The sequence below is a fragment of the Ursus americanus genome, chromosome 5, assembly GCF_024610735.1.
Source record: "Ursus americanus isolate L20-20 chromosome 5, mUrsAme1.1.p, whole genome shotgun sequence".
Taxonomy (NCBI): Eukaryota; Metazoa; Chordata; class Mammalia; order Carnivora; family Ursidae; genus Ursus; species Ursus americanus.
The window spans coordinates 3,814,949-3,838,189 of NC_142131.1; the positions used below are offsets into that span (position 1 = coordinate 3,814,949).

General features: G+C 34.4%; 1 protein-coding gene across 3 annotated transcripts in view; it reads right to left on the bottom strand.

Annotated features, from left to right (window-relative positions):
* The window catches only part of FER (FER tyrosine kinase), a 437,115-nt gene that overhangs the window by 342,077 nt on the left and 71,797 nt on the right, over positions 1 to 23,241 (bottom strand). For all 3 annotated transcript variants that reach the window (XM_045808269.2, XM_045808262.2, XM_087861935.1), the window contains 2 exons: positions 21,793 to 21,966; positions 12,387 to 12,486 (listed from right to left, as the gene is read on the bottom strand). In XM_045808269.2, the coding sequence (XP_045664225.1) occupies positions 12,387 to 12,486; positions 21,793 to 21,966 (274 nt within the window). The remainder of the gene's footprint in view (positions 1 to 12,386; positions 12,487 to 21,792; positions 21,967 to 23,241) is intronic.

Sequence of the window (23,241 nt, forward strand, 5' to 3'; positions counted from 1 at the left end):
TAGAGGGAGAAGTATAGAGATCACCATTTATTTAGCATGAAAAACCAACCAGTAAGTGGCCTCAAACTCTGAATAATGTACTATAATGCACAAATTATCCAATAAGTTGGTGAATACCTTTAATTAAGTGGCTTAAAAGCTACAGGACATACATAAAATATATCTAGAAGAAACAAAGTATTCATTGCCTCGGGAGAAAAAAAATAGGGAATGGGTAGAAGACAAACTCTTCACTGTACACTTACTGGTTTATATCTGTGATTTTGAATTTGGAATCACGTAACTGTGAAGAGGGAGCCCAGGAACCCCATTAAGAAAAGTAATCTCTAGAAAATTTCAACAAGCTCTAACCAGAATATCTACCTTGTTATCTGAATAAAGCTATATACGTGGCCTTCTGTCTTAGACTATTACTATGAATAAACTGCTCTTGTTCCTGACTAAAACCAATCCATTCACTTGGGGACTAGATTCGTCACCTCTTACCTGCTCAAGGACATTACTACAGCCATTCTTCCTTCATTCTGCTGCCTCGTCAGCTTTTCCTTTTCTCCTAGAGCATTTTCATAAGCAAAAAAAGCTGTAGTTGCTCTTAATTAAAAAAAAAAAAATCCTCCCCTGACTACTTTCAGTTACCTCCCTCTCTTCTTTCTTTTACCACAAAACTACTGAAACGATTTGTCTGTACCAGTGATCTCCAGGTTCTTTTCTCTCATTCTTTCTTAAACCCATCCCATTTAAGCTTTTCCCTTTACTGCAATATTGAAAGTGCTTTTTTGAAAGTCACCAATTACCTACACTTTACGAAATCCAAACATTGGTCCTCATCTTATGTTTTAGCACTACTTAACCTAAATGATCTCTTGTTCTCCCCTGAAGTCCTTTCCTCCCCCAGCAGACTTCCAGAATAACACATGCTTTTGGTTTTCCTTTTATCTTAGTGTTCTTTACAATTTCTTCCTCATTTCCCTGACTTCTTAATGTTGGGCTTCATCTTAGGACTCTTCTTCTTCCCATCTTAATTAACACCTTTGGTAATGTCATCAAACAGCATGGCTTTAAATACCAACTAATATTCAAGTTTATATTTTTACTCCAGACCTCTCCCAGGATTCTCCAGAGCTACAGATTCAAGTACAAACTTGATGTCTCCACTTAGATACCTAATAAGAATCTAAAACCAAACTCCTGGGGCGCCTGGGTGGCACAGCGGTTAAGCGCCTGGCTTCGGCTCAGGGCGTGATCCTGGCGTTATGGGATCGAGCCCCACATCAGGCTCCTCTGCTATGAGCCTGCTTCTTCCTCTCCCACTCCCCCTGCTTGTGTTCCCTCTCTCGCTGGCTATCTCTATCTCTGTTGAATAAATAAATAAAATCTTTAATAAATAAATAAATAAATAAATAAATAAATAAAACCAAACTCCTGATCTTCACCTACAAATCTGCTCCTCCTACATTTTTCTCCATCTTAGTTAAAAATAATACCATCCTTCCAGTTGTTCAGGCCAAAAATCTTGAAATCATCCTTGACTGCTTTCTCTCACACACTACATCCCATTCATCAGCTTTCATTGCTGATGAATTCTATATTTCTGAATTCGCCTACTGCCTAAAATTTGTAATCCCAAATCAGTACACACAGGGCTTTCCAGGCCAATTGCAAATACGCACATGCACAGAGCAGCAAAGGAGTCGTTTGATACACAGGTTCCCAAGCGAGGTCAAACAAGGCTACCTCTGCCTTTTTGTTTCGGCTCCTGTACTGTAAACTGTCCGTTTTGAAGTCTATGTAGTTCCACATTGATTGCATTTTTGTGCTTTTGATGATTTTGCTGTCTAAAATGGCTAAACATAATGCTCAAGCATTGTCTAGTATTCTTATGATCAAGAAGGCTATAACATGCTTTATAGAGAAAATATGTGTCAGATAGCTTTGTTTAGTCATGAGTTGTAACACTGTTGGCTTTGAGTTCAATGTTAATAAATCAACAACATATATTAAAGAAGGTGTCTTTAAACAGATACACACATAAAAAAGGATGACGTACTGGATCAGTCATCAAAAACGTTGTGACCCGCAATACCTGAGTAGCTCAGTGGGTTAAGTGTCTGCCTTCGGCTCAGGTCATGATACCACAGTCTTGGGATCGAGCCTCGGATGGGGCAACCTGCTCAGTGGGGAGCTTGCTTCTACCTCTGCCCCTCGCCCTCCTCATGCTCTCTCTCTCAAATAAATAAATAAAATCTTTAAAAAGAAATATTGTGACCTTGCTTATAGGAACCTAACCCCTTATGTTATGTACACGAGGGGCAATGATTCGGTATTCGGCTAACACTAATTTAGTGTTCAGAGTGATTTCACAGAACATAACCACTGTAAATAACAAGAATCAACTGTATAACCAGAAATTGACCACTTCTCACCACTTCTGTTACTACCACCCCAAGTCCAGGCAAGCATGAGCCCTTGTCTGGATTACTTCAATAGCCTGGAAGTAATCTCCTTACTTCCATCCTCCCTCCACCCCTCATAGTCTCAACAAGGCTGCCAGGATTATCCTATTAAAATGTACATCAGTTCGGGGCGCCTGGGTGGCACAGCGGTTAAGCGTCTGCCTTCGGCTCAGGGCGTGATCCCGGCGATCTGGGATCGAGCCCCACATCAGGCTCTTCTGCTATGAGCCTGCTTCTTCCTCTCCCACTCCCCCTGCTTGTGTTCCCTCTCTCAATGCCTGTCTCTATCTCTGTCAAATAAATAAATAAAATCTTTAAAAAAAAAAAAAATGTACATCAGTTCATGTCCCTCTTCTGCTCAAAACCCACCATGGCTTCCCATTTTATAACAGAGTAAAAGCCAAAGTATTTTAAAAGAACTACCAAAATCCTAGAAAATCTGGGCCTCCCTTGCCACTCACCATTACTCTCTCATCTCTGATTTCATCCATACCTCCGTGTCTTTCCTTTATCAGTCCCCCAGTTAGAGCCACAGTGTTTGTACCACTCCTCAAATATGCCAGACATGATCCCGTCTCAGTGAGTTTGCTTTGGCTACTCCCTCTACCTGGAGTACTCTTGGTCCCAGATAACCATACGCTTTCCTTACTCACTTCCTTCACTCTTCATTTATATGTCTCTTTCTCCAAGAAGCCTGACCTACTCAGCCTCCCAACATCCTATCCACCTACCGTGTTTCACTTGTCTCCATGGTACTTATCACCATCTAATAATATTATACATTTCACTTAATTATTGTATTAATTAGCTATCTTCTCTAAAATGTAAGCCTCAAACGGGCAGGAATTTTTGTATGGTTTGTTATCTACAGTGTTCCTAGTGCAAATAACAGTGCCTAGCACATAAAAAGAAAATACATAAATTGATATCATTCTTACTATTAAAAAATAAATGTAAGCTTAAATAAAATTTTTACAAAGTTAAAAGTTATAGAAAGATTACAATTTTACCTTCTGCATCTGTTTATATCATCTTTCTAGTAATCAAGTCCAAAACTAATATTGTTAAGGAGCTCACCTATAAAATATAGAGGAAAATCAGCAAAAGGACATCATTTCTCTTAATCACTTTGTATGTGAAACTTAGTTTTGTTTATTCAATAAAACTAAGAAAAATTGGGACAAATCAAATTATAGTGCTTTCATTTTATTTTAATTTTGGGAAGTTATCTGCAGAAAATAAATGAATCATGTAGCGTACCCCATCCCACATAATATTTCAGCATCTAATGAGAATATTATAATTGTCACTCCAATTTCTGCAACTTTAACCCAACGCAAATTAGATTAACAACGAAGAATGTCATTACTCTTTATGACCTTGTAAAGTTCCTATCATATTAAGCTCCATTCAGTGAAAAGCATTCATGCCATAAGTTAGCTGCTAATATATCATGAATTAAAAAGTAGGTCCAAAAAAAAGAAAACCTCTCACTTTCAAGCCACATCAATAGAAGTGATGATCAACAAACACTGCTTGAACTCAGCTTAGGTCTTTAGCAAGTCCTGTATCCAAAATGGATTTCTTCCTTACGTTGAAGGGAGAGGTAAATTTGAATTTCAGAATATCTGTCTAGAGGACTTCCATATATCATGCATACAAGATTCTAATTTTTGAAAGTCTCCAAGATTTAGAGATTATTGAATAGGAAGGCCAGTTGCCATTCTTGTTGGACTAAAAATGAGAAAATCAACTAAAAGCACCTTTAAAAAGTTTTACTCATTTTTTTTAAAATTTGGATTTATTTAAACATAAATTTAACCATCTGTCTCAAATCTGGACTCATTTCAAACTGGTTTTCATAATTAAAGTACTCTAAAGAGACAACTCAATGGATCTAATCAATTTTAATTGGCTATAAAATACCACAGAACTATTCATAATGCATGAAGAGGCAATTTAAGAAAATCTACTTCCCAATTACAGAAAAATTTACTTTTGAATGAGACTTGTAGCTAACTCCCCACAGTTCTAGCAGTAGGTATCCTCTTATTCTGTCTACATAGAATAAGTGAGGGCTTGTAAATAATCAGGAAGCTTACAAATCTCTTAGCACTCTGTTTTGTTTCCCATAAAGAAAGAAAATTTGAAGGAGAGTTTGTTTCCCTACTCTTGTTATAAAAGTGGGTGAAGAGAGCTCCTTTTAAACTTCACCAGACTGACTGTTATGGGCATGTGTAATGTGGAGTAGCTTATCCTGTCTTCTTTCTCCTGAATATAATGTAGGATAAAGCAAAAGCATTCAGACTTCTACCCATATAAGAGAAACCCCTGCAAATGTTATTGTGGATATTTTGAGGCTTGGTAAATATAAAACCCTAGCATAATGATAGCCACACAGACTCAATCAAATAGGCTAAATAAGAATACATAACTATGAGAGTTATTTTGAACATCTTTTCTGATACTTCAGTATATCTTCAATCAAACTATAAAACTTCAAAGCAAAATTGTATTTGAATTCACTTAATTCAATACCATATGATTCAATACTGTATTGCTTACATTTTATAAAATTACCATACATTACATTTACTCTTAAAAGAATATTTTTAACTTTGGAAAAAAATGCTACATGGCATATGAACAAAGGGACTGCATGTAGGTATGCAGGTAAAGACTATGTATATTGTTTACAGTATAAACTAGTGGAAGATTATAGTGAAATAAAAAAATCTGGGAATGAAAAAACTCATACAACTCTCAGAACAAATGAAGAAAGATGATGAAGTTCACTAAGACTCTAAACTTAGGTTAAAGTGTTAAGTAGATACCTTTTAAGAAAAGACCCAAATCACAATTATTCAGGCATAATCTCCAGTGCCTAAAATGAAAACTATGTTGCATGGGATTAAAAGCAGATTAGACACTGAAGAAAGGAAGATTAGCAAACTTGTAAACATAGCCATAGAAACGAATCAAAATGAAACAAAGAGCGATGCCTCAGTGTCTCAGTTGGGTAAAAGTCTGACTCTTGATTTTGACACAGGTCATGATCTCAGGGTCCTGGGATCCAGCTCTGCCTCCAGCTCCACACTCAGTAGGGAGTCTGCTTGAGATTCTTTCTCCCCCTCCTCTCCCATTGCCCCTCCCCCTGCACTCACACACTCTCTCTCTCTTTTTCTAATATAAATAAATAAATGTTTTTTAAAAAAGAATGAGAAAGAGAAAAAAAGATGGGGGAAAATAATGAAGACTATGAATAAGCTGTGAGACAACTAAAAGCAACCTAGCATATACGTAACCGGAGTCTCTAACAGAAAGAACAGAGATGGGGAGACAGAAAATACAAGTGAAGAAATAATGGATAAAAGTTTTCCAAATCTGATGAAAACTATAAACTCTCAGATACAAGTGGCTCAAAAACTACAAACACAAGAAGAAGAAGAAAAAAAAAAAAACAAAGCAATATAAATCATGATCAAATTGCTTAAAACTAATGATAAAAAGAAAATCTTAAAAGCTACCAAAAGAACATAAAATGTGCAGAGCAACAAAAATAAAGATTAGAGTAGATTTCTCTATGACATAATACTAGAACCTCTTTAAGGATATGAAGAGGAAAAAAATACCTCAATAGAATTCTATACCCAACAAAGATATATTTCAAAAACAAAGGTGAAATAAAAACTTTGTAAGCAACTCTTTCAGCAAAAACTGAAAGAATTTATTGCCTACAGTCATACATTACAAGAAACACTGAAGTCAGTTATTCAGGCAAAAGTAAAATGATATCAGATGGATTACAAAATCCTAGAAAAGATAGCTACATAGATAAATATATGAGATGTTCTGTTGCAATTTGAAAAATAACTGACTAAACAAACACAAAAATATTAACAAGGTAGGGTGGACTTTACAACATACGCAAAAGTAAAATATATTACAACAATAGCACACAGACCAGAAGACTATACCATTATAAGAGTCCCATGTTAAAAGCAAAGTGTTATAATAACACCTGATGATACACTATGGTAAATCAGAGATAACACAAACAAAACAAAAAGTTATAGGTAATAAGACAACAAAAGGGATAAAAAGGAATCTTAAGAAAATGTTTCAATTCATCCAAAAGAAGGCAGATAAAATGAAAAAGAGAATAAAGAATAAATGGAACAAAGAGAAAACAAACTGCAAGATGACAGATTTGAACCTAATATTATCAAAAGTCACATGAAAGGGGGCGCCTGGGTGGCACAGCGGTTAAGCGTCTGCCTTCGGCTCAGGGCGTGATCCCGGCGTTCTGGGATCGAGTCCCACATCAGGCTCCTCCGCTGGGAGCCTGCTTCTTCCTCTCCCACTCCCCCTGCTTGTGTTCCCTCTCTCGCTGGCTGTCTCCCTCTCTTGTCAAATAGATAAATAAAATCTTAAAAAAAAAAAAAGTCACATTAAATATAGTCTAATTATCCCCATTAAAAGGTGGAGATTAACAAGATAAAAAAGCACGACCTAACTATATGGTGCTTACAAGAAATGTAATTCAAAAATAAAGACTGAAATAGATTAAAGAATGAAAAAAAGATATACAATGTTAACACCAATCAAAGTAGTGCTGGAGTGGCTATATTAACATAAGGTAGAATAGATAACACAGCAAACAATACTACCAGGGATAATAAAGATCATTTTATAATGATAAAGGGGTCAAGTCATCAAGGGATATAATAATCATAACTGCTATTCACCTAGTGATAGATGTTCAAAATACATGAAGCAAAAAACTGACAACTACAAGAAGAAATAGACTAATGCACAATTACAGTGGGAGATTTCATTTGCCCTCTCTCAATCATTAATATAACAAGTAGACAGAAAATCAGTAAGAACATAAAAAAACAAAAAAACACAATTAGCCTCACTGGACCAACCTGACAATATAGACCACTCCAACCAACAGCAGCAGAATACACATTCTTATCAAGTGCATATGAAGCATTTAGCAAAACAGACCAAACTGTGGGCCAAATAACATATAAATTTTAAAAAATAAAGTCATAAAAAAAATCCTCAGATCAAAATGGAATTAAATTATAAATAAAATATATAAATATCTCTAGAAAAATGCCAAAAGTTTAGAAAACTAACCCACACACTTTTAAATAACCTATAGATCAAAGAAAAAAACAAAAGGGAAATTAGAAAGAATTAATTGAATGAAAATGAAGATGGTGTATGAAAATTTTTGAAAGGTTGCTAAAAATTTCCTTAGGGAAATTTATAGCACAAAATGTGTGTAGTAAAAAGATAGTTCTCAGGGGCGCCTGGGTGGCGCAGTCGTTAAGCGTCTGCCTTCGGCTCAGGGCATGATCCCAGCGTTCTGGGATCGAGCCCCGCATCGGGCTCCTCTGCCGGGAGCCTGCTTCTTCCTCTCCCACTCCCCCTGCTTGTGTTCCCTTTCTGGCTGGCTGTCTCTCTCTCTGTCAAATAAATAAATAAAATCTTTAAGAAAAACAAAAAAAAAAGATAGTTCTCAAATCAATGATCTTAGCTACCATATTAAAAACATTTAAATTTTTTTTAAATGGTGCAAACTAAGCCTGAAACAGGCAGAAGGAAAGAAATAATACTGGAGCATAAGTCAATTAAACAGAAAGCAGAAAAATAGAAAAAAAAAAAATAAAGCCAAAAGCTGATCTTTGAGAAAATTAATAAAATTGATAAACCTCCAGCCAGAATGATTAGGAAAAAAGAGAAAAGACATAAAATACCAGTATCAAGAACGGGAAAGAAAAAATCACCACAGATTCTACAAATTAAAAAGGTGAATAAGGAAATATTGTGAACCATTTAATACCAATAAATTCAACAACTTAGGTGAAATGGACATTTCTTTGAAGGATACAACCCATTAAAACTCAAAAAGAAACAGATAAACTAAAGAGTCTACATCAACCCAAAAAATTGAGTTTATAGTTTAAAAATCTTTGCCAAAAAGTAATAAATAAAAACAAGCAGATCCAGATGGCTTCACAAGTGAATTCTACCAATATTTAAGAAATACTACCAATTGAACACAAATCTTTCTAAAAAGTTGAACAGGAAGCAACCATCCACAGAACAGCATTATCCTTATAATAAAATAAGACAAAAATACAAGAAGCAAATATATAGATAAAAATTTAAAAAAAAAACCTAGCTAACCATATCCAACAATATAAAAAAATGACAGTGCATCATAACCAAGAAGTTTATCCCAAGAATGTGAGATGGTGTAATACCTGAAACCTAAAAATTAATTTATCAAACAAAAAGAAGAAAAAATATTTTTCTCAATAGATACAAAGAAAGCATTTGACAAAATCCAACATCTTCTCTAAAACAGGAATAGAAAAGAACTTCAACCCGATAAAATCTTTGAAACTATAGCTAACTTAATAATTTTGACTTTTCCCCTAAGTTCAGGAATAAGACAATTATCTTCGCTCTTTCCACCTCATTCAACATTATACTGGAGGTTCTAGCTAGGGCAATCAGGCAAGAAGAAGAAAAAGATACCCAGATTGGAAAGGGAAAGTTAAACTTTCTTTATTCATAGACAATATGATCCTGTAGGAGTTCCTTTGTGAAGTCATTTACTTTTTATATGGATAAATGTGATGGAAAATTTTGCCAACATTCATAGACAGTACGTCAAAACCTTAGTTCAGATACAAGCTTTATAGATTCACAAGACTGTTTTAATGGCTAAACCCAAACAGGTGTTCAATTTAAAGTATTCAAAACTTAATCTGCAATAGAAAGTAAAACCTGTGTATGTTGGATTCAAGAACTCATTATTCTATGCTGCTATCAAGAAACACTCAATTATTAACGTCGGCTCAATAGGTTAACTAAAATTATTTTGGTTGTTCTTAGTTAACATGTTATAAATAATAATCAACAGACTAATGTCCAAATTAGTCCAAGTCAATTTAAGACAAATATTTGCATTCTCAGCACAGCGCAGAGCAAAACAAGTTTAATACTTAAGGTGTATTACAAAAAATTAATGAAAATGCTACATTCATGTTGCAAATGAATATTTTACATTAGACAATATAAACTAATGTTCCTTTGGATAAAAACTTTAATATTCAAAATTTAAAGTATTTTGTGTAATCCACACAGCAAGGGTCAGGAATTTGGAATTTAAGCATTAACCCAGCCTTCCTTCTGATCGACTCTAAGTGCCAAACCTCCAGTTGCGGTAACTGAGCCCTTAATTCCGAACCCATTCTCAAATCCAGAAAATAACCCTTACTATAGGAATTATTTTCAGGCCTTGTTTCCTCAAAGCCTTATCTCCTCTAAAGCCTCCTCTCTAACCGGAAGCTATATGTCAGACTGAGGTCTTAAGACCTCCTAGTATCTATGGTTGCTAGAACCACAGCCAGGGTATTATTCACTGTCAGTGCCCAGCAGTCCCTAGAGACCATTCCAGAACTGCTTTGGTCTGGCCTAAACAGATGAACTAAGGTTCTGACATAAAGTCTGCAAATGTTGGAAATTTTGCCATCCTTATAAAGAGTAAATAACTTCACACACAAAAAAACCCTATTTCTACATGAAACATAAAAACTAGTTTGATAACAGAAACATAGTGTTTAAAAAATATAATTTTATACTTTTTCATATAAACATGAGCATAAAGACAGTTTTTATTATAAAAAGATAAATTTACGTGTCATGTATCAAACAATCATATAAGAACTTATTTTAAAAATACGTATTCTGTAGGTTATAAACTGATTTAATGGCAGCAATCAAATTTTTGAAAATAGGAAAATTTTATCACTAATACCTTTAGAAGGAGAAATGTAAATAAATTAACATATTTTAATTTCATGAGACTCAGCCAAATAATAACATTTCTTGGGACAAATTAAAACTACAATCTTCAAATTTTCTAGCTGCCTTCCTACTATTAATACAACACTAAATGGTATTTTATCTAGATTAAAAGAAATAAAAAAACAATAAAGAACAACTATTATCTGAAAAATATCTGATAATATAAGCACTATGTACAAGAACTATTTAAAATTTTATTATGACATCAGAATTAGATTTCATTTTTTAAACCAAAATAAACTATATCTTTAAAAAATGGATATCAAAGACCAGGGAGTAATTTTCTATTTCTTTTTTTTAACTAATCATTCTTCAACAGATACAGACCTAGTATGAAATACTTCGCCAGCTGAATTACAATACAGTTGGATAAAGTCATCACTTGCTCTGGGTGAATTTACATATGGATATTTTTAATATAAGGCACTAACTTGAGAATGCTAGCCATACATAAGTAATAGACTTTCAAAATTAACTATTTTGACAGATTGAGTAGTAATGCTTAACGTACAAAACTACTTCTAAACTACCCTTGATTTAGCAAGGGATCCCTTGTACATAAACTGATTTTGAAAGAGGGTAAGACAGTTCATAAATTAGAATATCAACTAGAAATGGGTAAGCTCCTTGAATGCCTAGGAAATACTGCTTGAATTTCAATAACTTAAAGACAGCAAATGTTCAGTAAATATTTCTCAATTATCTAAAGCTCTCTTTAAAATAATAAAGGAATAATAATTAGGTATATGAAATAATCATACAGTGCTGGAACTTACATCCAATACTATCTGACTCCAAAGTCTGTATATGTATATGATCTTTACACAATGCCATTTTTTTATTTTATCACTTAAATAATTTAAGATAAATGAATTACAGAAGTATTTTAAAAGTATGTTTACGTTAATAAAGAGATCATGATCGCAAAATACTAGTTGAGGTATATGAAAAATAAGTAAGCAGAAATAAGAAAACTTTAAACACAGTTTCATCTTCCCTAAAAAAGTAGTAGAAACATTGCAAAAAGCAGAAACATGAGGTAAATGTGTGAGGGGTGGGGACAGAAACAGAAGGAAACAAAGTAAATGTTCCCAGGAAAATGGGGAGCAGAGGGAAAGCAAGAAAAAGAAGGACAGAGAGTAGAAAGAGGAGGAAGCAAGCAGAGAGCAGCCAAAGTAGGAAGAGGGGGAAGACAAAAGAAAGAAGTAATAAAGGGATGGAAGGAGAAATGCATCTAAATCAGTATCTCTGTTAGTCTACTGGGATTAACAACAAAACATGGTATTTTCATTATACAAGTTATACTCAAATGTACAGCTATTTATTTCATTTACCTCCACAAAATAAGAATATATAAGCAACAAGTAAAAGACCAAGGGAAAATATGTTGAGAAAAAGAAGACAGAGCTGTTAATAAAGCTTTTATTTAGACAGGAAGGATTTAAAAAAAAAAACAAAAAACCTCCAACTTTAATAATAAAAAAAATTTAAATATGAAGAATGTTTACTCACATTTAAAGACTCATAACCATAAATACTTGTTTAAAATACAAATAATATGTTTCTCTATTTACTTCCAAAGGTACTTATGAAAATGTTAGGACAATATAGGCATATAAAATTAAGCTATGAAAGCAAAATAATGCTATAAAATGATACTGTCTTTTAGTGGCTTTTAAATACCACAGGTAAAATGAGGACTAAAAAAGGTGTCTAAACAAATACAACCTTATTTTTCTTATTTAGTACTCGGTAATTAAAGAAGTAAATCTGATGCTGGAGAGAAAATTTTAAACATTCTTTGCATTCTACTACAAGTGCTACGTAATTCCATTAGTATAAACTACTCAAAAATATTTTACATCATTAAAAAAAAAAAAAAAGACTTACCAGTTTGACAATTAGTCTATTTTGGCATACTTGATATTTTTAAACTGTGAATTGGTCTACGTGGAATCATTCTGCTACTCATAAAGAGAACCTTCAAATGATAAGAATAAAAATCACTAAAATAAACAATTCTTCATAACTTTTCCATACCTTTAGCTAAAGCTTCTTTATATTTCTCTTTGGCAGAATTCATTTCTTTTATTAACTGTCTATAGCTGGATTTTAATTTCTCTAATTCTGTCTTTGTAACCTGTCAAAAAAAAAAAAAGAACAAATTTTAAATACTTAAATTTACACTGGTCAAAAACTTAAATCCAGAAGTACTAACTGATACATATTTTATTGCTTATAGGTCAGAGTTGCTCCTTAATATACATTATAGATAATATATTAAAAATTGGTTTAGGGGCGCCTGGGTGGCACAGCGGTTAGGCGTCTGCCTTCAGCTCAGGGTGTGATCCCAGCGTTATGGGATCGAGCCCCACATCAGGCTCTTCCGCTATGAGCCTGCTTCTTCCTCTCCCACTCCCCCTGCTTGTGTTCCCTCTCTCGCTGGCTGTCTCTATCTCTGTCGAATAAATAAATAAAATCTTTAAAAAAAAAAATTGGTTTAGAAATCAATGATAAATTCAACAGCATATGAAAAACATTTCTTAAAAAGAAAAGCAAGAAGAAATAGTGTTGCCATCATCTAAAATTAAAAGACTAACATTAATATGCTATGTATAAAAATATTTTCTCTAATAAAAAAGCTAATTTAAATATTTACTTTAATTATATAGAGTAACTTGGAGTTGTTCTGATTCACCACTTTTAACATGAGTGTTTTTGGGTTTTGTTTTTTGGGTTTTTTGGACATTATAACATCACTGAAAAGAAGATGTATCTAACAATCACTGTTGGCTACATACATGACAGTGGTCATTACATACATACATGAATTTGGTTATTATTTCTATGGAAAGACTAAACAAATGCAAGTCCTCGATTCTATAGTTAAAAGCCCACTTAAGCAGCATTTAAGAAAAAAGTAAGGGTCTTAAATAGTATCTGAAAAACTTCTAATATACCTTTGAGAAGACAAGGAATCAGCAGCATCTAAAACTTTCAAAAAAGGCATAAGCAACTTGGAAGAATATTCCAGAGCTCACTTTTAACAAATTCTGCATCACCATTGTTCTTGATGGCCCAGAGGATAACATTATACAAAAAAAACACAAAAATATCAATAGTATGATACAGACATAAATGAGTCTGAATCATTCCTTTATAAAAGAAAACTCGAGGGGCACCTGGGTGGCTCAATTGGTTGAGTGGCCGACTCTTGGTTTCGGCTCAGGTCGTGATCTCAAGGTCCTGGGAGCCAGCCCTGTGTTGGTCCCCAGAGTCTGCATGGAGATTCTCTCTCTTCCTCTCCCTGCCCCTCCCCTACTCATTATCTCTCTCTCTCTCAAATAAATAAATAAATCTTTAAAAAAAAAAAAAGAAAACTCAATAATTAACTTTGTTTAATGGACTTTATTTTTTAGAGCAGATTTAGTTTCATAGCAAAACAAAACAGAAAATACAGAGATTTCCCATATGCTTTCTACACACACTCATGCACAGTTATTCCCCACTAGAGTGATACATTTGTTACAACAGATGAACCTACAATGACACATCATTATCACCCAAAGTCCACATTAGGTTTCATTCCTGGTGTACAGCCTCTGGATCTGAACAAATATGTAACAACATATATCCACCATTATAGTATGCTATAAAGTAGTTTCACTGTCATAAAAATCCTCTGGGCTCTACCTATTCATTCCTCTTTCTCCCCTAACCCCTGGAAACCAGTGATCTTTTTATTGTCTCCATAGTTTGCCTTTTCCAGAATATCATATAGTTAGAATCATGTAGTATGTACCCTTTTCAGATTGGCTCCTTTCACTAAGTAATATGCGTGTAAGTTTCCTCTGGGTCTTTTTGTGGCTTGATAGCTCATTTCTTTGAGCATTAAATAATATTCCTATTTAATATTCTGTTGACAAGTCTGGGTCTTTTGCCTCTTCATATGAACTTTAGAACCAGCTTGTCAATATCCATGAAATAACTTACTGGGGACTTTGATTGGGACTGTGTTAAATCTAAACAGCAAACTGGGAACAACCGACATCTTGACAATATTGAGTCTTCTCATCCACAAACACGGGATATGTCTTCAAGGTTTTCTTCTACGTTTTCTTTCATTGGAGTTCAGTTGTTCTCCTTCTATAGACCTCATATATATGTTGTTAAATTTATACCTAAGTATTTCATTTTTGGAGGTGCCAATGAAAATGGCATTGTGTTTATAATTTCATATTCCACTTGTTTATTGCTGATGTATAGGAAAGTGACAGGCTTTTGTATGGTAACATTGTATCCTGTAACCTAACTATAATCACTTATTAATTCCAAGTTTTTTTGTTGATTCTCTTGGATTTTCTACATAGACGGTCATGTCATCTGTGAACAAAGATTTCTTTGTTCCCAATCCGTATATAATTCTTTTCTTGTCTTATTATATTGGCTAAGACTTCCAGTGTGATGTTAAAAAGCAACGGTAAGAGGAAACATCCTTGACTTGCTTCTAATCTTAGTGGACAAGTTTCAAATTTCTTACCATTACTTATGACGTTAGCTGTAGCTTTTTTTGGTAGATATTCTTTATCAAGTTCAGGAAGGTTTCCTCTTTTCCTAGTTTACTGAGAGTTTTTATCATGAACGTGTACTGGTTTTGTAAAATTTTGTCAACTGCTTTTTCTGCATCTACTTGCATGCTCGTGTGATTTTTCTTTTTTAATCTGTTCATGTGATGGACTGCATTCATTGATTTTCAAATGTTGTACCAGCCTTGCATATAAATTGCACTTGGTCGTGATATACAATTATTTTTATACATTGTTAGATTTGACACTCTAATCGTTTGTTAAGGATTTTTGCATTTATGTTCATGAGAGATACTAGTTTGTAGTTTTCTCTTCTAATGTCTTTGTCTGGTTTGGTAATGGTGGTCTCTTGGATTAGTTACGAAGTATCCCTCAGTTTCTTTTTCTGAAAGAGTTCGTAGAGAATTGGTATGATTTCTTCCGTAAATGTTTGATAGAATTCAACTATCTAAACCTGGTGCTTTCTGTTTTGGAAGGTTATTAGTTATTAACTCAATGACTTCAATAGATACAAATGCCTATTCAGATCATCTATTTCTTCTTGTGTGGGTTTTTAGCAGAATGTGTCCTCCAGAGAATTGTCAAATTCCTCGTACGTAATCAAATTTGTGGGCATAGAGTTGTTCATAGTATCCCTTCGTTACCCTTTTAATATGGACAATGTAGTAATGTCCCCTCTTTCACTCCTGATATTAGTAATTTGTGCCCACATTGTTTTTATTAGTTAACCTGGCTACAAACTTACTGATTTTATTGATCTTTTCAAAGAACCAGCTTTTGGTTTTATTGATTTCTCTACTGATTTCATGTTTTCACTTTCACTAATTTCCACTCTAATTTGTATTATTTCTTTTCTTCTGCTTACTTTGGATTCAATTTGTTCTTTCTCTTTTTTCTAATGCCCTAAGGTAGAAGTTTAGAGGATTGATTTTATTCAATGCCATAAATTTCCATCTAAGCATTGCTTTTGCACCCTACACAATTTTGATAAGTTTTATTTTCATTTAGTTCAAAATATTTTTAAATTTCTCTTCAGATTTCTTCTTTGATCCATGTGCCACTTAGAAGTATTTTGTTCAATCTTTTCCAAAGAAGACATTCAGATGGCCAACAAACATATGAAAAGATGCTCACCATCATTCATCATCAGGGAAATCCAAATCAAAACTACGAGATATCACCTCACACCAGTCAGAATCACTAAAATTAACACAGGAAACAACAGGTGCTGGTGAGGATGCAGAGAAAGAGGAATCCTCTTACACTGTTGGCTGGAATGCAAATTGGGACAGCTACTCTGGAAAACAGTATGGAGGTTCCTCAAAAAGTTGAAAATAGAAGTACACTATGATCCAACCATCTTTCTATTACTGATTTCTAGTTTAATTCCATTGTGGTCTCAGAGTAGACATTGGATGATTTCTATTCTAAATTTATTAAGGTATGATTTATGGTCTAGAATGTGGTCCAGATGTTGAATCTTCCATGTAAGCTTCAGAAGAATATGTATTCTGCTGTTATTCAATGAAACAGTCTGTAGATGTTCATTGCATCTAATTGATTAATGATATTATTAAGTTCACCCATTTCCTCACTGATTTTCTGCCTGCTGGGTCTGTTCATTTTTGAAGGGGGATGTTGAAGTCTCCAACTGTAAAAAGAGTATTCATCTATTTCTCCTTGCAATTCTATCAGCTTTTGCAACTCCATTAGTATTTTGACATTATGTTGTTAAGCATGTAAATGTTAGGGATTGTTATGTCTTCTTGGAAAACTAACCCCTTTATCATTATGTAATTCCCCACTTTATCCCCAAAAGTTTCCTTGCTTTGAAGACTGCACTGTTTGAAATTAATACAGCTAGTCCTGCTGTCTTTTGACTAGGGTTAGCATAGCATGTCTTTCTTTATCCATTTACTATCAATCTGTATGTGCCTCAATATTTAAAACAGGTTTCTTGTAGACAACACATAGTTGGAGCTTGTTTGTAAATCCACTCTTACAATCTCTGTCCTTTAATTGGCTCATTTACACTACTGACCTTCAAAGAACTTATCTATATACTTGGATTAATGGTTCCCATGTTTGTCAGTTTCCTATTTGTTACACTTGTTATTTGTTCCTATTTTTGTCTTCTACTCCTTTTCTATTTTTCTATGATTTTAATTGAGTATTTTATACAATTCCATTCTTTCTTATTTCTTAGTATATCAGTCATATTTCATTTTTAACTTCCTTAGTAGGTGCCCTGGAGTTCACTATATATTTATAACTAATGCAAGCCTATTTTCAAAGAACACTATACCACTTCACAGGTAGTATGAGTACCTTACAATAACAAAATAATCCTAATACCTCCTTTCTATCCCATATATCATTGCTGTCATTCATTTCACTTATATATGTATGTAAACACATGTACACACCCAAGATGCATGACTGTACATAATTGAATATTGTTGCTCTTATTATTTTCAATAAACTGTTACCTGTTAGGTCAAAAATGAGAAAAATAAGTTTTTATTTTATCTTCACATCCTTTCCCTAATGTTCTTTCTTTCTCTATGTAGATCTGAGTTTCTGACCTATATCATTTTCCTTCTCAATCCACTGGCTACAAGTTTTCTCAATTTTTGTTTGTCTAAGAAAGTATTTATTTCATTTTTGAAGAATAATTTCACAGGGTATAGAATTCTAAGATCGTGGGTTTTTTCTCTCAACACTTAAATATTTCATTCCACTTCCTTTGTGCCTACTTAATTCTGAGGAGAAGTCAAATGCAGTTCTTATAATTGTTCTTCTATAGGTAAGGTGCTTTTTTACTCAGGCTTCTTTCGGGAATTTTTATCTTTGATTATCTGTAGTTTGAAAGTGATATGCATATGTGTAGTTTTTGGTCATTTGTTCTGCTTGGTGTTCTCCGAGCTTCCTAGATATGCTGTTTGGTGTCTGACATTAATTTAGGGAAATTTGAAGTCATTATCATTTCAAATACCTCTTCTGTTCCTTTCTCTCTTTCTTCTCCTTCAGGTATTCCCATTATACATATGTTACACCTTTTGTAGTTACCCCACAGTTCTTGGTTATTCCATTCCTTTTTTTTTTTTTCCAGTCCTTATTCTGTTTTTCAGTTTTGTAGATTTCTATTGATATAGTCTCAATTTCAGGAAATCTTTCCTTAATTGTATCCGATCTCTTATTAAGCCCATTACAGCCATTCTTCACTTCTGTTACAGTATCTTTGCTCTCTAGAATGCTAGAGAATGCTAGAATGCTTTTTGTTTCTTTCTTAGGATTTCCATCTTTATGCTTACATTACCCATTTGTTCTTTCATGCTTTTTACTTTATCCATTAGGACCCTTAGTATATTATTCACAGTTGTTTTAAATTCCTGGTCTGGGGTGCCTAGGTGGCTCAGTCGTTAAGCATCTGACTTCGGCTCGGGTTGTGATCCGAGGGTCCTGGGATGGAGCCCCACATCGGGCTCCCTGCTCAGCGGGAAGCCTGCTTCTCCCTCGCCCACTCCCCCTGCCTGTGTTCCCTCTCTTGCTGTCTCTCTCTGTCAAATAAATAAAAAAAGTAAAAAATAAAAAAAATTCCTGGTCTGATAATTCCAACATCCCTACTGTGTCTGGGTCTGATGCTTGTTCTTTCTCTTCCAATTGTGGATTTTGCCTTTTGCTATCCCTTGTTATTTTTTCTTGATTGCTAGGCAGGATGTACCAGATAAAAGAAACTGATTAAACAGGACACTACTAATGTGGTGATAAGCTGTCAGAAAAGGGGAAATATTTTATACCCTATGATTAGGTCTCAGTCTTTTACTGAGTCTGTGCCTCACATGTACTATTCAGTTGACTAGCCCACTCCACACTCAGAGTGAGCAGGAGTTATGCTTTTTGCTTCCCTCAGATTAGTTAGGTTAAGGGTAAACAGTTTCTCCTAAGAGCAGACTTCATTAAGGACAGAATGCTTTGGCATATACCAAAATGGTTCCTTTTCCCCTCCTGCTGATGGAGCATGAGATTTTTCTCCAATATTCAGTGTGAGAACATGGTAGAGGTCTGGAAGGTAAAACTCACAAGAGCGTGGAGGCCCTCAATACCTGGCTCCTCCTGGAGTTTTTAACTATCAGAGTCATCCACACTGAGCATCCAGAACTTGTCAGTTACAGTTCAGGTTTCCCCATACAGAGCACTGCTTCCCAAAGAGGTTTTTGCTCTGATAGATTGTGATTCTCTGTATTCAGTGGTCTGTCTCTCCAATTTTAGGGAGAGTCATCTGCTCTGTCACCTCACTTCTCTTAATCTACAAAGAGCTGTTGATTTTTCAATTTATTCAAATTTTAACTCTTTGTTAGGATGAAGTGACAATTTCCAAACTTCTTACATGCCAGACTGGAAACTGGAAGTCTTAACTTTTGAAGTTGCTGAAGAACCAATTCATTATTCTCCAAACTGGCCAATTAATTGCAAAAAGCAAGCATTTATCCTGCTTGTTGTTTATGAACTATACCTCAGGGCAGCCAAATAGTTGACATAAGAAAACTTTTTATTGAAAAATTACAGCTAACAATCGCATTAGGAATGATAGAAATAAAATACTGCCATTCTATAACCCCTACTAAAATAACGGATCTAAGCAGCAAACATTAATTGTTCCTAAAACTATTTGGTGAATGGCTGAAGGGAAACTTTTTCAATAGGTTGATCAGTCTGGCAGCACTGGAACCTATTAGTTAAGCTTAATATCACAAAAGATAAACAAGAAGACATTAGATATCTCTGATATGGAAAAAATAGGAAGTCTATACCAGTACCTATGATGTATTCTTGCCCAAAAAATTAGCCAGAATTTTGTCAAGCAGCTTACAGGAAAATTAAAGGATAAAGAAATACGTGAAATCCCATCACAAGATGCTAACAAGAAAATCAAAAATTAAAGAAATTCAATTCTATAGAGGAAATTACCCAGTTTCTTCCACAAATAAATGGCATTTTAAAAAGGTTGGGGGAAGGTACCTACAGATTAAAAGAAAATTATTCAAATACAATGTGTGGGCCATGTTTGGGTCATGATTCAAATGAACCAACTGTAGAAAACATTTAAACAACAATCATTTGAGCACAGTCAGGATATTTAATAACCCTAAGGAATTACTGTTAAATTTAGGTGGGTTGATGATAATATGGTTAAGTTTTTTTTTAAAGAGTATTTCAGGGATGCCTGGATGGCTCAATTGGTTAAGTTTCTGCCTTTGGCTCAGGTTATGATCCCAAGGTCCTGGGATTGAGCCCCGCATCTGGCTCCTTGCTCAGCAGGGAGCCTGCTTCTCCGTCTGCCTGCAGCTCCCCCTGCTTGTGAGTGCTGTCTCTCACTCTGACAAATAAACAAATAAAATCTTTAAAAAAAAAAAAAAAAAAAAGTATTTCAGCAATATATACTAAAAGATTTATGGATAAAATGATGTCTGGAATTTTCTTTAAAATGATCCAGTATATTAGAAAAAGTGAGTATAGATTTTTAAAAAAATTTTTTTATTATATTATGTTAGTCACCATACAGTACATCCCTGGTTTTTGATGTAAAGTTCAATGATTCATTAGTTGCGTATAACACCCAGTGCACCATGCAATACGTGCCCTCCTTAATACCCATCACCAGCCTATCCCATTCCCCCACCCCCTCCCCTCTGAAGCCCTCAGTTTGTTTCTCAGAGTCCACAGTCTCTCATGCTTCATTCCCCCTTCTAATTACCCCCCCTTTCTTTATCCCTTTCTTCCCCTACCGATCTTCCTAGTTCTTATGTTCCATAGATGAGAGAAATCATATGATAACTGTCTTTCTCTGCTTGACTTATTTCACTTAGCATTATCTCCTCCAGTGCCGTCCATGTTGCAGCAAATGTTGAGAAATCGTTCTTTCTGATAGCTGAGTAATATTCCATTGTATATATGGACCACACCTTCTTAATCCAGTCATCTGTTGAAGGGCATCTCGGCTCCTTCCACGATTTAGCTATTGTGGACAGTGCTGCTATGAACATTGGGGTGCATATGGCCCTTCTCTTCACTACGTCTGTATCTTTGGGGTAAACACCCAGTAGTGCAATGGCTGGGTCATAGGGTAGCTCAATTTTTAACTTTTTAAGGGACCTCCACACTGTTTTCCACAGTGGCTGTACCAACTTGCATTCCCACCAACAATGCAGGAGGGATCCCCTTTCTCCACATCCTCTCCAGCAATTGTTGTTTCTTGCCTTGTCAATTTTTGCCATTCTAACAGGCGTAAGGTGGTATCTTAGTGTGGTTTTGATTTGAATTTCCCTGATGGCTAATGATTCTAAAAAAACCTTGACTATGTAAGGTGGATCAGTCAATAGGAGTTTGTTTTACTATTTTCTCTTCTTTCGTACATTTGAAGTTTTCGTAACAAAAAACATCGTAAAAAGTTATCCAGAAGGGACAAACTCTCACTGTGAAGAAAATTTACTTAATCCTAATTTACTTTGTCTATATTTTCTTTTTTATTATATGCATAGTAAAAATAAAAATACTAAACCTGAAAGAACTATTTCAGTAAATAAAAAATAAAAATTCGAAGTGATAAGAAAGCACTGTATCATAGTTTAATTGGCAGCATTCTTTTTCTTTCAGAGGAGTACATAAAGTAACAGTACATTTTATAATCAATCGTATTCTATATTCAGTAAGAATAAAATATTACTTATTAGAGACACCCAAACCTATTTCTCATCATAAAATGATGAACAAACAATTTTTAAAGTCAAACAAGATAAAATATTTCAGTGAATTTAAAAATCACATTAACAAAAGAATTCCAGAGTAGAAAGACTAACCTTGATCATCTCTGCCTCTATCTGCTGATGAACACCAATGAAACTTTTCTTCACCTGCTGCTTATCTTTGATCATCATGGTGAGCCTGTGCAAGGGTCCCGAATTTAGGTCCTCTGCATGTGTCTTCATTATTCTACTAAGCTGTTCCGTCTGCTGAATCATGAGTAGCCAAGACTTAAAAAAAATAAAGAAATAAAATTAGCACCTGTATTAAAGGTTTCCATTTTACTGTGCTTTAAGTATTCAGTATATTTAGTTTTATACAAATTATTACATTAATATAAAAATGCCAGGTTTCTAGCAATTGTGCAATGAGCTATGAATGGTTCATATTTAACATCTTCAACTTCAAGTACAAATACTTCAAAATTTAGTAATCATAGACTATGTAGTATTCTACGAAAGGGATTAAGGCTCTTCCAGAGTCCACACTTGCAGTCACCATTTTACTACTTCTTGTCTGTCAATACACTCATATAATGTTTCTGCCTACACCATGCTACTGTCAAATACAACAGAAATTTAACCATCTTTATGCTTAGCATTTGATCTGATCCTGCTGACTCACTTCTTCCTGAAACTCTTCTTTTTCAGTTTGTACGGCTTCTCATATTCCAACATACCAACTTGTCTTCTCTTCCTAAAAATCCCTTCTCAATCTTCGTACCTGCTTCTCTTTTGCTGCTTATGTCTTAAATACTGGTAATCTCTGGATTTCTATTTATTCTCATTTCTTAGTAAATACCATTAGCTCTCAATGGGTTTTCTAGCACAACATATTTCATTAAAGCAGACACATGTAATGCTGGGTTTGGGACAAGCAGGCATATGGATACTGCTGGAAGAACAAGTCATTTGTTATTAGACATTCTAGTTTCCTAGATACTAAAAAAAAAAAGTAACTGAGGAATACTCTTCACTATAGGTCTTCAAAATTCTACTCAGAAACAATTGTTGGAGATTTACCATGGTCAGGTAAGATCCATGTTAAAGGTTAAAAAATAGGGTATGATTTCAGGTATTTACTAAAGATTAGAATAATTTTCTATGCTATTACTTTTGATCTATGAATGAACAGAATTATTCTTCATTGTTAATGTTCCAATATAATCCTAAGTTAAAATTGAATAAGCACCTAAATAAAAATAATAGCCTAAAACAAGTCATAGTCAGAACTCACCAGGGTCTAACTTGATAATCTGGTTTCTGATACACTGTAACATGCATTTTTTAAAAGTTAACCTTTGAGGACATTTGTTTAAAATGGGAATTAGATAGCATGGTAGCAATGCCAATCATAAGAGGGAAGGAAAAATTAACAGGCCTGTCTTCAACTGATAAAACAACAGAGGGATAAGAGCAGACATAATGCAATATGAAACACTGCCTAAAAGGAATGTGTGAGTGGGCAAGAAAGTGTTTGGGTGGTATATAACTGGAATTAGATGG